We start from the raw sequence: 17,128 nt of genomic DNA on the forward strand, positions 1-17,128 counted from the left end.
ATGGCCATTCGATAGATCCTCTTCTACCTATCCACCTACCTGGGAAACCGTGATTTAAGTAATTTCGTACCTCAACCTCGTAGTGTGAAGGAGCCCCGTTCTTCTGGAACCACAAATCATTTCTATTTGGAAGCTGTGGCATCAAATAATTCTGAAGAAACTAGAGATAACGAGCAGCAGTTAATTTTTTTAATATGCTTATCATAGGTTACTGGTCTTTCTGCCTCTTATAGTAATTCGTCCATCCCATTCGTCTAGCACTTTCCTCCTCAGATGTTGTATAATAATGGTGACTGTATGCAGCCGTATTTAATACTTTTCTTTGTTTTGAACGCATTTGATTATATTCTCTTTCCTTTAATTTTGACTGAGTTTTTATAATACAGATTTCTTATTTGGCTAACTAGGTGGTTAGCTATTCCTAGGGCCGGTTGTTCGAACGCTAATCAAAAATGATCACTATCAAATATTTAATTACTCTCACCAACTGTCAATATCAACTTTTATTCGGTTGCTAAAAACATAATTGATTATAATTATGAGATTAGTTAACCAATTAACATAACAATTATTAACATAATTGATTAAGTAATTTCATAATTGTAATCAATAATTATGATCTCAGCAACCCAATCAAAGTTGATATTGACAGTTGGTGACAGTAATTAAATATTTGATAATGATCATCGTTGATTAGCGTTCGAACCACCGGCCCCTACATTATCCAGTATACTCCAGAAGGAATGCTAATTTACTGAATCGAAAGCCTTTTCGTAACCTACGAAACAAAGCAGCACTGCTGTATTCCCTCGTTTTTTCCCATTATCTGTCCTTTTTCTTGTTCCTTTTCCCGGATCATACTCTATATTTAATTCTAATATGTAAGTACTCTAGTAATTGGTTTTTACTTTACAGATACTATATTCAAGGATTAGTAAGCATAGCCCCAAATCTGTATACATCCAAATGTAACTACCAAACAAACGCCCTGTATACTAGCGTTGCATTCTATTACACATGGATAAACAAAGAAATGACGATAAATTATTTAGAAGACTGCTTACTTCCACCACATCCAAGAAATGGAAAATGGTCTATCGAAGGTGGAAGAGAAAAAAAACCTGGTGATATTGTATTGTCCAACACTATTTTAACGTTTTCCTGCAATAAGGGATATATATTATCTTCAATATCTCCTCATTATGATTGTGCAAACTCTTACAACCCACCCACTTGTCTGAGTAAGTATTTTAGATTAGAAATATTTATTATAGACTAAGAGCCGCTATAGGTGAAATTTGCTAATCATTTTAGGCACGATAAAACCCTATAACTTAAATAATAGAACCTGAAAGAAAACGTATGAACACTGTGCCGTCACTTTTTAGTGGCACATGTGTCGACAGTGGCGCATCAAACTTTCCACTTATGGACGGGATAAAAAATTAAGAGGTACCCTTCCTCACTCCTAGAATTATTTTTGAAGATATTCTTCTTTAGCGGCGAATCGATTGAGGGTAAAATTGTACATGAACCACGCGCCTGCGCACACTGACACTATGTAGTTCTGACAGTATGTAGTTCATTGCTGATCTTTCAAGATAGGTATGTTATGTATCTGTAACCGTGCAAATAAGTCATTAAAAGAATATATTAGTGGTTTTAGGAAATGTATTATTTTATAATTCTTGTGTTTTTGGATTTGTGTTTCCCTGTAGTAAAATAATAAAATATGTAGGCATAACATTTTTAGTTTGTCGCCGTGTTGTGTAATTATATCCGAAACTTACATGTCAATTCAAGTGGCTCGATGGCGTAGTTGGCAGAGCGGTGGGACAGAGAACGGAAGCACACGGAAGGTCGCGGGTTCTAATCCTAGACGATTCATACTTTTTTTTATTTTTCGTTATTTTAATAAAAATTTTTTGAAAGTGGTAGATAAGAAAGTTAGTTTAATTTTTAAATAAAATACAAATAACCTGTTAAGTATATTTACTTCGTTTAAATTACCTATATAATACAAGAATATCTTCTTACGTGCGTACAAAGTACACACACATTCTTTTTTTTTTTTCATTTTTTTAAATTGTATGTTATTGGAAAATAAGACAGCGTAATTTTAACCCACCACTCCCGTCCACATTCCCCCGCTATCAAAAACTTCATTTTTCGATTATATTTTTTTTAGGTGGAATGCAATCATTTTTAAAATTTCAAAAAATACACACGCATAGTTGAGAATTTTATAAAACATGTCTATTTTTTATATACCCCTAGGTTGAGTCTACATAACCTCATTAAAATATTTTAATTTTAATTTTGGAAAAAACGTATAACTTTTTTTTGGGTAAGGCTGCAGGTCTATTTTTTTAATCTTGTGTATTTTATCAAACACTATATTTCTAATTTTTCTCAGATTTTTCGTAAGGTTCGCCACCTTCAAAAATCCAAAAAAACTGTTTTTTAGGGGGTTTGACCGTGTTTCTCCCATTTTGAAATGTTCGAAAGGACTCCGTTACTTTAATTTACATATATTGTATAAAACAACATTTATTTGATCTATTTTGAAGTCTATAAAATAGGAAAAATCCACAAAAAAACCCTAAAAACAGTTTTTCGGATTTTTGAAGGTGATGAACCTTACGGAAAGATCTGAAAGGAAAATGGAAATATAGTGTTTGATAAAATACACAGGACTAAACAAAATTAGACAGCCATTCCCAAAAAAAGTTATACGCTTTTTTCCGTAAAATAAAAATAAAAATTCCTCAAAATAAAAATAATTTTTTTTGAGGTTATGTACACTCAACCTAGGAGTCTATAAAAAATAGGCATGTTTTGTAAAAGCCTCAACTACGCGTGTAAATTTTTTGAAATTTTAAAATTGATTGCATCCTACCTAAAAAAATAAAAACGAAAAATGAAGTTTTTTATGGAAAGGGGAAGGGGGTGGTGGGTTAAAATTACGCTTAGTCTTATGTTTTAATCACATACAACTTTAAAAAATAAAAAAAAAACTGGGAGTGAGGAAGGGTACCTTTTAATTTATTTATTCCGTCCATAAGTGGAAAGTTTGATGCGCCACTGTCGACGTGTGTGCCACTAAAAGTGACGGAACAGTGTTAAATAATAGGTTTTCTTTTAGGTTCTACTATTTAAGTTATAGGGTCTTAACGTGCCTAACATGATTAGCAAATTTCACCTATTGGGACCGTGCAAGTTCGGCAAAGCGACACCTGGTTTCTACGCTCAGCAAAATTGTTCGCACTTTTAATTATATTGGCCAATTATATTAGTCCTGGTTACTGGATAATTGTCAAGGCCATAGTCCAAAAAAATAATAAGTAGAGAAAGTCAGATTCAGGTTATGTTATTAAAACATAAACAAGTGTATGTAGTAAATAAAATTAGTTATTAAAATGCAGTACTGTTAGCAAAATACATATAAATAAATTTACCTTTATATAATAATTGCATTTCATATCAATATTGTGGAGCAATGTATAATTTTTCTTCTTCAGTGACAGTAGGTATGAAGTATACGTCAATTTGACAATACAAATTATTTAAGAAAATTGCAATATTTCTCCGCTATCCGCCGTGAGCTCGTAGGTAGAGGGGATTTTAAAAGTTCGTGAGCGCCAGTAGTGACAAGTCAGTGAACTTTTTCTGGAAATTTAACCTAACTGTCAAAGTGATTAATTTAAAATATTGAAATTGAAAACATTAATAGGAAAAAATATTAGTTGGCCAAAGCTGTGGCATATATTTTTACCTTAAATATAGTTACAATTTAAATACTAAAATGTCGTTTTTTATGTTCTATAATAATAATTAATTTATTCATTTAGCGCCATCTACACGATAATTATAAAAGTATCTGAAGTAGGAAAGAAGGAAACTAGTCAATATAACGTCAAAATAATAAATTAAATCTTAAAAAAATAATCGTAATGAATCATAAATTCTGTACTTACTGATATTGACCATCGATTACAATCTAATTAATTCTTGCGTTGTAAATATTACACGATAAAAATTAAATAATAAGTTTGAAACAATTATTATTTACTTTTCTCCTTTCCTCTTTAAATTTTCGGCCGAAACAGTACTAGTCACCCGCTAGGTGGCGATACCAGCCACACCAGCTAAACTCACAGAAGATAGGCAACACTTTTCTCATTAAAGCGAAAGTTATATTAGTAATTAAATCCGCTAGGTAGGTGGCGATACCAGCGAAGCTCATAGCGCATAGGGCTTTTCATCGATTGTCATTTGTTTCGAGCTTCTGTCATATGTTGAATAATCTGTGTGTATGTATATTAATATACACGGATTATACGACATATGACAGACCATCGTTTCTCGTATCCCCTCCAAGTACTTGCACACCTCGTATACCGGCTCTTTACTATTATTAGAGTAGAATTTTATGAGAGTTAAAACCGGAGTTATTAAAAATAAATACTCCAACGAATTTAAGACCACAAAAGGCTCATTTCAGGGATGCTTCTCATCTCCTACACTGTTCAAGATATTCCTAGAACAAATATTAAAACCATGGAAAAGGAAATGTGAAGGAATGGGAATACCAATCCAGGACAACTTCTTGTACATATTAAGTTTTGCAGATGGCCAAGTGGTAACTGCTCAAGATGAAGAAGATATGTCCTACATGCTCCAAAAATTAGAAGAGAAATATACAAAAATGGACTAAAAATAAACCTAGATAAGACCCACTACTTAACAAGAGAACAAGAATCAGTGAGAAACTTTGAAATGGACGATGATAGGGAAATTAACGGTACTGAAAAATTCAAATAATTAGGATTCATACTCTCAAAGGATGGAACCACCGGGCAACCAGCAGATTAGCACAGAAAAAAACATGTATTAAACAAATGAACGGGGTACTGAGGGATAGACAGATTAACGTAAATACAAAGAAGATAATATATTATAACACCTTGGTACGTAACGTAATGATTTATGGAACAGACAATTGTGTAATAAACAAACGAAACAGGTCCGAAATCACAGCAAGAAAAATGGAGTCCATGAGAAGAAGCATCAGAGTGATAAGAATAGATTGCATTAGAAATGAGGAGATAAAACGAAGAATGGCAGTAGAACAAGACATACTCAGCTACATCAAAAAAAAACTTTTAATTTGATATGGACATGTGAGAACAGCAGATCGTACAAGATGGATATCAAAGATTTCGGATTGGAGCCCAATAGGAAAGAGAAGAAGAGGTAGACCCCGTAGATCATGGAGGGATGAACTGGACGAGGCCATGGAAAGATGAGATCTTAGAGACGGAGAATGGCAGAACAAAAAAACAAAAAGACGTTGGCTGAAAGAGGGAACGCGGCGAAAGCTGTAAAAATTCTAATATATTCTTGTTCTCATGATCATTTTTCAGTGCGTCACAGTTTTTCGATTTCTCTCTAATGCATTAAGTTAGATGAGACGGAAAAAGCGGTAGCTCCGTGATTAAACACAAAAATAATGCAGCATTACAATGGTTATATACATAAGATGTCTATTCCTAACCTACCTTTGATTCGTTGATATTTAGAATGCGCGTTTTTTCTAGCCAATCAAATACACGTATTACGAACATTTGACAAAAACTTCGTCCATTTTGGCCATTTTTTAGAAGTGTCAGAGAGTCAAGTGACGGTTATTATTCAGGTCAGTATTTTGTGTACCTGTCATTTTGAAATTTCGAATTCGACTTCACTTGTGTTTCACAACGTCTTTGTGCATTATTTTGTGTTTTGGTTTAGAATTTAGTTCGTTAAAAGTTAGTCATTGGCGTGAGGAGACTAGAGACATTCGATTTGTACCGAAGAGTGCTAAATATTTCATGAGTAGATAGAATAGCCAACGTGGAGGTAATGAGACTTACGCATAAGGAACGAGAACTAACAAATAACAAGAAAACTGAGATATATGGGACATGTGATGAGAGATGTATATCTAATACTCCAGATCATTATGCAAGAAAAAGATCCATAGTAAGGAGACGTAACTCATGGCTGAAGAACCTTAGGAACTGGTTTGGATGTAATAACAATGAATTATTTAGAGCCGCTGTTTCAGAAATAAAGATCTCTCTGATGATTGCTAACTTTTGAAGCGGAGACAGCACCTAGAGAAGAAGATAAAAACACAGTTTATGGACAGTTTTGTGTCATTTTTTAATGTTTCCATATTTATAAATTTAATTAACAATATTGTTTACTTTTTAATTTTATTCCCCTTTACAAAAAATACTTACATGTTAACATATTGTGTAAAAATCAAATCTACTAAATTACTAATTAGTTTAATTCCACAAGCTTTTCACCTATGGCTAAGTACGATTGTGGCATCTGTCAGATTCGTCAATAATTACATGAAATAAGTCTCGACACACCCAATACAGTATATGACGTCATAATTAATGACGCACTGAAAAATGATCATGAGAACAAGAATAGATAGAGAAATATTTATAATTCTTAGTACAATCACCGTTAAACAGGCAGGGTTTATAGCGAGAAAATCAAGTTTAAATAACATCTGCATAGTTGAACAAATAGTAGGAAAAATAATGGCCAAAAATAGATCCGTCCATCTGGCGTTTGTACATCTAAAGAAGGCCTATGACTCGGTACCTACAACCAAGCTATGGGAAACGATGGAAGACATCGCAGTTCCACGAATATTCATAAAAGAAGTAAAAGCACTCTACAATAAATAACAAAGTAGCTTTCAAAACGGGCAATAGATATATGTACAGTCCATTTAAGACGACAAAGGAAGGGACTACTACAGGGCTGCTTTACATCCCCTACTCTGTTCAAAATATTCCTGTAAAAAACCCAGAAACCATGGAAAAGAAAAACCGAAGGAATGGACATACCAGTAAGAAACGAATACCAATATATCCTAAATTTTGCTGACGACCAAATAGTGATTGCACAAGGCGAAAGTGACCTCAGCTTTATAATGAGAAAACTGGAAGAGGAATATACAAAGGATAGAATGGAAATAAACCTAAAGAAGACTGAATACCTACCTAACAACGGAGGATACAGCAATAAAACAGCTGGAAATATAAGGATGTATACAAATTAACGGAACACACAAGTACCAGTATTTAGGTTTCATAATATTAAACAAAATAACAACACAAGAAGGTATAAAAAATAAACTATACTAAATTTACAATCAAGATGCAGTAGAAATAAACAAACTAAGGCACGTTAAATGCTACTAGGGGTACTCCCGAATCATAATTTTCAATGTATAAACTTTGGAAATCATGATTTAGAATTTACAATGTTATGTATCTACATTGATTTGGGAGTGCTTCTAGTAGCATTTAACGTGTCTTGGCTTGTTTATTTCTACTGCATCTTGATTGTAAATTTAGTATAGAACAAACAAGAGACTCCATAGGAAAACTGAACCCGGTACTGGGGGATAAGAACATCACTATAAAAACAAAAAGAAGAATGTGTGGCGACATGCTTCGATTACTATTTTACGACTTTTTAAATGCTAATTTTAATTTTAATTTTTAATAACTTTTTCAAAATGAAATATAATGGGCCATTTAAAATTCACATTTCTTTCTATACAAAACCAGATGTTAATGGCCTATTCAGTCTCAGTTTATGTATGGGAAACAAAATTCCCCATTATATAGTTACCTTATCAGACCTTATGTCAATAAATCACTTTGTAAATGCATTCGAAGACGTTTCTTAAAACCACATAATGACAAACTGATGTTTGTAAGTCAGTCGATTCACAGCCTCGGGTTGGTTCACACACCAACAGGCGTCGGTCGGTCATAAAACCCTCGCTGGGCAAAACAACAACAAACCCTTACGAGATATAAGGAAAACACGTTTTTTTACCAAAAATAAATAAATATTGTATTGACAGTTGTTTGCGTTTTATTAATATTATTTCATTTAATTGTTTCCGTAACCCACCACGGAACAAATGTACCGGGTGTCCACTTATATTTTCCCCCATTTTAACTGCCTATAACTTCTAAACGGCTCAAGATAGAAATATGCGGTTTTCACTGAAATGTTTTATTTTAGTAAAAGTTTTGTCTGAATGGATGGAATTTTCTATAGCGCTTTCAAATACGAAATAAAAAATGGCGGATTTTTGAAAAGAACTTTGTTGACTTTTTTTTAATGGAACACCCAGTATATTCTTTTGTACCTATCTAGCGATATAAAGTTTTTCAAAATCGGTTGTCAAATCACTGAGTAATTAATTTTTAAAATGAGAGGTGCAACGTGGATATCACATACCTAAATAACATAACTAAGCAAGTTATGTGATTTCCACATTGCATTTCTCATTTTAAAAATTAATTGCTCAATCATTTGACAACCGATTTTAAAAAATTTAATATCGCTGGATAGATAAATGACCGTTTTTTCAAGTTTTTAGGTAAATTACTATTTTTTATATCGCTTTTAAATAAAAAATGGCAGATTTTTGAAAAAAAAACGTTGTTGACTTTTTTTATTAAAACACCCAGTATATTTTTTTGTGTCTTGAAAAAACGGTCATTTACTTATCCAGCGACATAAATTTTTTTAAAATCGGTTGCGAAATGACTGACCAATTAATTTTTAAAATGAGAGATGCAATGTGGAAATTACATAACATAATATCATTTTGCTCAGTTATGTTATTTAAGTATGTAATATACACGTTGCACCTTTCATTTTAAAAATTAATTACTCAGTGATTTGACAACCGATTTTGAAAAACTTTATATCGCTGGATAGGTGAATGACCTCTCTTTCAATTTACAAAAAAATATACTGGGTGTTCCATTAAAAAAAAGTCAACAAAGTTTTTTTCAAAAATCCGCCATTTTTTATTTCGTATTTGAAAGCGATATAAAAAATGCAATCCATTCAGACAAAACTTTTACTAAAATAAAACATTTCAGCGAAAAACGCATATTTCTATCTTGAACCGTTTAGAAGATATAGGCAGTTAAAATGGGGGAAAATATAAGTGGAAACTAAGACGGTATAACACCATGACAAGGGGTATCATGACTTATGGGTGTTGGATGGAATTCCTAAGGAGACGCTGCAGAATCCAGACATGCGCACCTACAAGCCATCCTACAAGGAAAAATATTTGAAAAGCATCTTCCAAGAAGAAGAAGAACCTTAGAACCTATTTCATCAGTGCAGCTTTTTCGTGCTGTCGCAAACAAGACAGATTGTCATGATGATCGTCAACGTTTATCACGGATAGGTACACCAAGAAGAAGAAGGATTAATCCAATATGCGCATTGCTTATATTTATAGGTTTCAGTCTCTAATATACCTTCTATGTTCCATGCCAATAACCATCTAGACGCCCTAGAAAACAAAAGCTTTAATTGCAGCGTGAACAAAGCTAATTCTTCTTTAAGTAGCATCTCCGTGACGGAGGTCGGCAATCATCCTAGCTATTCAGACTTTAGTGACGGCTGCTCTGAAAAGTTCATTTGATGTACATCCGTACCATTCTCTCAGGTTGCGCAGCCACGATATTCTGCGTCTCCCTATGCTTCTCTTTCCTTGAATCTTTCCCTGTATAATCAATTGGAGCAAGTTGTATCCCCCTCCACGGTCATGTCCCAGATATTTAGATAAGTTTATTACTAGTGTATATCTTTCAGTCTGTGGATTTCTGTTCATACACAGATATTTCACAAAACCTTACAGGAATTAATTATTAAATAAATTAATTTTAGTACTATGCCCGAAAATGTCATTACCCAGTGGATCACAAATTATCTGCAAAAATGCAAGAAATCAACATATACAATGTGAAGATGTGGCTGATGGTGGCAGCGTAACTTTCACATGTCCAAATCGCTTTGTATCAGACCGAGGAACACCCACCAGTACAAAGTAGGTAAAAAGATATAGTACATGTTAGCGTTCTTAGCCAGCACCTGTATGTACAGGGTGGGGCATTAGTGTGACAAAGTCCAATTACTCGTTTGTCGTAAGAGATACGAAAAAAGTTATTTAGGTAAAAGTTGGAACACAGATAGGACCATAAAATAAAAAAAATAATTTCAAATATAATGGGCCACCCGTATTGACAGCGGGACATTATTATTTTTATTTTTTAATGGAACACCCTGTAGATATATTTTTATATTTTTGGTTGTCCCCGATGGTTTCTTTCAAAAAATTTGCGTTTTGTAATATTATACGAGATAGTTTAAAAGATAATTACGTTTGTTTGTTAATTTCGTAGCAATATTCACACCCTGTAAAAATTTCTATTCATGTTTAAACGATTTTTAATACAGTCTACTATTGTTAAACATTATTAATATAACTAAACGTTTAATTTTAGTATACAGGGTTGGTCGAAACTCGGAATGAGTATTGTCTGAGTTTTTTTAAATGAAACATCCTGTGTTTTAGTATTGTAATGAAATTATATTTTATGGTACTTTTTTATTTCCTCAGCATTCCTTATACCTAAGTGCTTTAATTTGTGAGTTATTCGTGATTTTTTAGGCCAAACATTAACTGCAACAAAAATTACGTGTAATATTGTTAGGTAGCGGTGAAAATATTCAATCAATAAGAATTTTTCGAAAAAAAATACATATTAATCTAGACTGATTCTTAATTTATTAATATTGGATGAGATGTCAAAATACTTACGTAGTTAAGATTGCTGGTGCGTAAAATATTAATAAAAGAATACAATAGTCTACCTAGTTGGCTACGACACTAAATTTGCTTAAACATTTGACATTATACTATTTTTATAATTCTAGTTGCTTTGTTACCAGTATTAATATGAATTTTTCTAATGAGTAATTTATTAGTATGGTTTTTGTGCTAGAATTGTATAACAAAAATGTGCTACTAGCAATGAGAATTTATCTTCAGCAATTCCCTGATATACGACAACTAAGAAGAGAAACTTTTTAAAGTTTACTAGATCGGTTTCAACGGACTACGAGAAGATTACAAGAAAAAACTGATGGGACAAAAACTATTATAAATGGATAAAATAAATTAAATGTAATCCTTAATCACTACAAATCTACATGGTGTTAATATTGCTACTAAATTAACAAAATAACGTAATTATCTTTTAAACTACCTCTTATAATACAACAAGACCCTATGTTTATATTTTATGAAAGAATGCATCGAAAAGAATTCAAAACTGTAAAAATATAAAAGGTATTACATTAAAAAAAAACAAAAGTTTGTGTCACTCTTTCAATACGGGTGGCTCTGTATATTTAAAAATATTTTTACTCACAATCGGTTAGTACTTTATGGATTTCTAACCTTTGAAATAATCAGGAAGCGACTTATTACTTACTTTACTTTCCCAGCTAGCCGGTAAAGTACTTTCCCGGCTAGCATCTGTCACTTTTCTACAGAGGTATGCTGCACACCTTTAGCCACGCACCATTTACTGTATAGTTCATAGGTGTTTCCATACCTCTCCCTGCTTTTTTCAGGAATTATTCCTTCAGTAGCTCTCTCTGCAGCTACCCGCAGTTCTGGTGGCGTACATTCAAATTCACTATCAGACATTTTTGTAAAATAAACACAATTTGATTATATGTACAATTAATGGCGTCGTGTATCGCCTAAATGTCAGATTCAACAAACTTGTTTTGTTACCTAGCAACGATCTCACAGGTTACTTAATATAATTCATCTTATCACATAATGAAAATGAATACAGATATTTGAAACGAAATTATTATTGGTAGATTGTGAGTATTAGAAATCCATAAACTACTAACCAATTGTGAGTAAAATAGTATACAAACCTCGCGGGAACTCATTCTAGCCTCGCGTCTGTAGTTTACCTCGGTGCTTCGCACCTCGGTAAACTACCTTGCCGCTACTTTCCGAGTACTTTCCCGCTAGGTATGTAATATACTATTATGTTACGGTACTATTTGTACCTAACCTTTGTATAAATAACTTTTTTTCTATATCTTACGGCAAACGAGTAATTGGACTTTGTCACACTGATGCCCGACCCTGTACTTCCTTTGTTTTCTTTTTTCTTACTTCACTTTTTTCTTTACAGGTACTGTCGAAATGGAGCATTTAGCAATACTGCACCATCCTGTGTACTAAAGGCATTATACAAGCCAACGACAGAAAAACGCAAACAACCGTCTAGCGGTGGTAGTAACGAACCATATTCTCTTATACCATCAAAACCAATAAGCAGGCCTACCAAACCAAGCGTACCGATTACAGTACCAGAACCAGTTGTCGAAATAGGTACCGACGGACTAAAAGTGATTTGCACTTACGCCAGTTGGATGGCCTATCAAGAGGTCTACCCAGAAAATTTTGAGCCAAGGTTGTGTACTCATTTGGTCTACCAATCTATTAATCTTCGTGAAAATGGAGAGTTGAGAATAAGAGATGAGTGGCTGGATCTGTATTTTCAGGAACAAGGTAAATTGTAATATTCTTCTTCTTCTTCTTATTTCTATTTATAAGCAATTCTGCTTGTTCATTGGCGGATTGATACCTCTATGGCAGGTTTTCACTCTACCTTTTGCACAGTCGATCGATACTTCTACCGATTGGTGATTTATCACACTTGCTAATTTGAGCACGCGTGTCTCCCCCATTCTGCTTATGTAGGTATTCCATTCTTTTTTCTATTTAGTGTCCATTCGTTTATGAGCTGTACGTTACATTGTCTTCTAAGCTTTTCGATCTCTCAGCGTATTTCATGTAATTGTTCTCAGTACCCTCATCTCTGCCGTTTCCAGTAGTCTTTGTGTTGTGGCTGTTACGGGTCTTATTTTTGATGCATGTCATTATTGGTCTTACACTGACTTCTGGCTTTTTAAATTCTTGACCTCATCTCAGTGTTAATAGGTCGGCTTCGCCGTATAGTGTTATTAAGACATCCTGTCAGTCTATTTGCTTTTTGTAGTTGATTTCTGACTTCTTTGTCCAGGTCTCCTAGCTTGACAACGTAATTCCAAGGTATTTTATTTCCATTAAAAAAGATTTTTTTATAATACCACGTTTTTATTATTTATATGACACAATAGAGGATTTCCGATGCCAGGAATCGAACCCTACACTCCTGGGTGAAAGCCAGGTATCCTAGCGGCTAGACTGACTAGACCATATTGGATGTGATGCATGGAGATAAATATTTGACATTTAGGTTCTAGGGTGTTTTTTCCATCTTCTTCTTCACGTGCCATCTCCGCGACGGAGGTTGGAAATCATCATGGCTGTTATAATCTTAGATGCTGCTGCTCTGAATAGTTCGGTTGATGTGATTCCGTACCATTCCCTCAAGTTACGCAACCATGACATTCTTCTCCTTCCTGCACTTCTCTTGCCCTGGATTTTCCTCTGTATAATCAATTGAAGTATGTTTATCTCTCATTACGCATAACATGGCCTAGGTATTGCAGCTTTCGTGTCTTGATGGTTTCCAATATTTCCAGTCTTTTGTTGACTCTTCTCATGACTTCGTTGTTTGTTATATGCTCGATCCATGATATCTTCAGGATTCTTCTATACACCCACAGTTCAAATGCTTTCAAGTTTTTAGTAGTCGACGCATTAAGTGTTAATGCTTCTATCCCGTAAAGCAGGGTCGAGAAAATTTAACACCTTGCCAGCCTAACTCTCAAGTCTAATTTCAGTTCTATTGCACAAAGTACCTTTCTCATTTTATTGAAGTTTGTTCTTGCTTTCTCTATTCGAACTTTGATTTCTTTGGAGTAATCGTTTGTGTGATTAATTATTGTGCCAATATAGTTGTTGTTTTCAATTTGTTCTAAAGTTTTACCTTTAATTGTCAGGCTTTCATCATTATTTTGGGTTTTTGATATCCTCATAAATTTAGTTTTCTTGATGTTTATCCATATTCTTCTCCATACTCAACTATCTTGTTCATTAGCTTTTGGAGGTCTTTAAGGTTATTTGCTATTATGATAGTATCATCCGCATATCTAATGTTGTTAATTGGCGTTCCATTTACCTTTATTCCTGCTGTTTCTCTCTCAAGAGCTCTTTGCATAATTTCTTCAGAGCATGCATTGAATAGTAGTGGTGACAATACACACCCCTGTCGCACTCCTCTTTTAATTTCGAACTCTTCTGATGTTTGTTCATTAATGCGTATGTGTGCTTGCTGTTTATAATATAGATTTGTTATAATTCGAAGGTCATTGTATTGTAATTGTTTTGCTCTGAGGACGTCAATTAGCTGTTTGTGGCGAACTTTATCGAAAGCCTTGTTGTAATCTATAAAACAGACGTACATATTCTGGTTCACATCCAAACATCTCTGGATTAGTACGTTGAATGCAAAGAGAGCTTCACGGGTACCTACGCCTCTACGGAATCCAAATTGGGTTTCTTCAATATCAATATCAAATGTTTGGTAAATGCGTTTATGAATGATTTTTAAAAACATTTTAAATGTGTGAGACATCAGGCTTATGTTGCGGTGGCCGATGCATTATCTAGCATTTTTCTTTTTTTGGGAGACAAATAAATGTTGAGGTCAACCATTCATTGGGTATGTCACCCGACTGGTAAATTTCATTAAAGAGCTTTAAGGTGACATCTATGTACTCATGTTCTATTCATTTTTCCGTTGCTGGTGTTCTTTAGTGCATACAATATTTCTTTGTTACGCAGACATACTGTATAAGAGCTAAAAAAATTTTTTTTCTGATCCTTTTTATGGAAAAAAGTTTTGGTCACTTTGTATAAACATTTTTTTAGCTGGTAATTCTCGGTTTTTTTATTACATTTTTGTTATCTTTCTTAATTTTCTTAAAACGAAATAGTTTATTTCATTTCTAAAGTAAAATAATTTAGTGCATTTTAAAGATTACATCCTAAGATTTAAAAAAGCACTTATAAATATGTAATACATCTGTTCAAACTTGAGTAATACCGTCTTAAAATAGTGGTAATTATATAAAACTACGAAGATTTCAAAAATTACATATTTTGAGACGTCATATCATTTGAATTAAATTTTTGAGATCTTTTTTGAATGAAACATCATTTAGTAAGATGCTTGAAAGGTAAGTTGTGCAAAATTGAGAGTTTATAAAAAAAATTGTATTAGTTACACATTTTTAAATCATTTTTAAACAAAATTCATGTAAGGCTCACTTTCCGCCCAGACCGTACTTATGCCCATATATTTTATTTCTTTCTATTATAACCATAAGATAGCTTAATTATTCTTTTTTCATGTTCAATTTGTAAAATTTCATTTGATCCATTAGTTAAAGAATTACATTAAAATAACTCAAGGGTGCACTTCGCCGTACGTTAGTTTACAGTCCGCCAACGTTTGTGAGAAGGGTGACTTCAGCGTTATAAATAAAACATTGTAGAAGATACAGATTTAATTTTAGAAAATTCTTTATAAAAGGTTTTTTTTGTAAAATTTTCTGAATTTTTCAATGGTCAAGTCAGTTTTTTGTAAAATTTATATTTTCGGAGTTATTTAAAAAAAAAACATCTAATTTCGTAGTTCATTTGTTTAATAAAATATGAAGCAGCCACTTCTCGAGTAAAACTTTTTGATATGTTGTTTATTAAACATTTCTTAATGAAATTACAAAAAGTTCTATCTTGTTTGATTTTTTCTGAAGTGAAAATCGATATGCACTCCCGTATGTAAGAGGTTTTCGATTATGTATATATTATGTATTGTTAGTAAGGCGGTTGGTTTTCGTTACGATTTAGAGTAGACCACAGCCCTCTCTGAAGATCCCAAAGGGTGACGTAAAAGAATGGTGGTTGACTTTAAAACGGAAAGAAATATCAACTGTCTTTCATTTTCTTTTAGATGCACTTTTTACTCCTATCTGAGTACAAGGAATCAAGATTCGATGGGATTTTACCTAGATAATTTGACGGGTTGTGGAATGCAATCTTAGATTCTCCCTAGTCTTCGTTATTCATCATTCGTTTGCCTTGCAAATTGTAGAATTCAGGTTGTCACCAGAATCTTGGTTCCAACGACAGAAGTTTCAGAGATAATTGATGGATTCCACCGTTACTTGATGGAAGGTCATTTTATCTAACAATGAAACACTGAAAACGTTTGTTTTCTATACTTCCACAAAATTTGTTATAACTATGTGACTACAGCTCTTTCGGCAGAGTGCCTTTCTCAAGTGATTTAGTTTACTATGAGTTTGTCTTTTTAGTCTTTAACTGAAGAGGTTGAGGAGTGGGGAGCTGTTTGTCTCGAGTTGGTCATTCAGAATTATATTTGTATTTTTTAATTTATTAATTTCCATAGATTCTAATAAAGATAGCTTAAGGCCTTTATTTTGATTATGCAGAATTTGAAACTCTTCATTAAAAGAATGATTATGATCTATAATTTGAAGTGCGTATGTAGAAGTGTCTGTTTTTCTATTGCTGAAAACCCTTTTGTGTTCTGCTATCCGTTTGTCAAATGTTCTGATAGTTTGACCGATGTAAGTTTTCGGACAGTAACCACAAGTTAGTTTATAGACACCACTCTGTAAATGTTTTCATTTTCGGCTCTTGTTGTTCTTAATATATTTGCTTAAGTTGTTGTTAGTTCTGAAAGCTGGTGTTATTCTTTTCTTTTTTATGTATCTGGCTATTTTTGTTGTTATCTTGCCAGTAGATGTGATAGAGCAGAAGGTACCGGGTTCTTTCTGTGGTGGTGGATACACTAATTTCTTATTTCTACTTCTATTCTATTCTATTTCTTACTAATTACTTAAGGTAAAAATATATACCACAGCTTTGACAAACTGATATTTTTTATAATTAATGTTTTTAATTTTAATTTTAAATTAATCACTTTGACATTAATGTCAAATTTCCGGTAAACGTTTACAGACTTGCCATTACTGGCGCTCGCGAATTTATAAATATCCCCTCTACGTTACGAGCTCACAGCATTTGACATAAATGTCAAAGTGATTAATTTAAAATTAAAAGTAAAAACATTAATTATAAAAAATATTAGTTGGTCAAAGCTGTGGTATATATTTTTACCTTAAATATACTTACGTTTTAAATACTGAATTTAAGTTTTTT

At 33.1% G+C, this 17,128-nt stretch overlaps 2 protein-coding genes across 5 annotated transcripts in view; both read left to right on the forward strand.

The window, feature by feature from the left end:
• The window catches only part of LOC114338870 (uncharacterized), a 435,637-nt gene that overhangs the window by 183,043 nt on the left and 235,466 nt on the right, over positions 1 to 17,128 (forward strand). The gene's annotated exons all lie outside the window — the stretch shown is intronic.
• Positions 1 to 17,128, forward strand: part of LOC114338869 (uncharacterized) — a 456,134-nt gene that overhangs the window by 85,034 nt on the left and 353,972 nt on the right. The window contains exons 9-11 of one of the 2 annotated variants that reach the window (XM_028289498.2): positions 916 to 1,241; positions 9,784 to 9,943; positions 12,120 to 12,499. The exons of the other annotated variant lie outside the window; for it this stretch is intronic. Of the exons in view, the coding sequence (XP_028145299.1) occupies positions 916 to 1,241; positions 9,784 to 9,943; positions 12,120 to 12,499 (866 nt within the window). The remainder of the gene's footprint in view (positions 1 to 915; positions 1,242 to 9,783; positions 9,944 to 12,119; positions 12,500 to 17,128) is intronic. 2 annotated transcript variants of the gene reach the window in all.

The sequence above is a fragment of the Diabrotica virgifera genome, chromosome 4, assembly GCF_917563875.1.
Source record: "Diabrotica virgifera virgifera chromosome 4, PGI_DIABVI_V3a".
In the NCBI taxonomy this organism is placed as follows: domain Eukaryota; kingdom Metazoa; phylum Arthropoda; class Insecta; order Coleoptera; family Chrysomelidae; genus Diabrotica; species Diabrotica virgifera.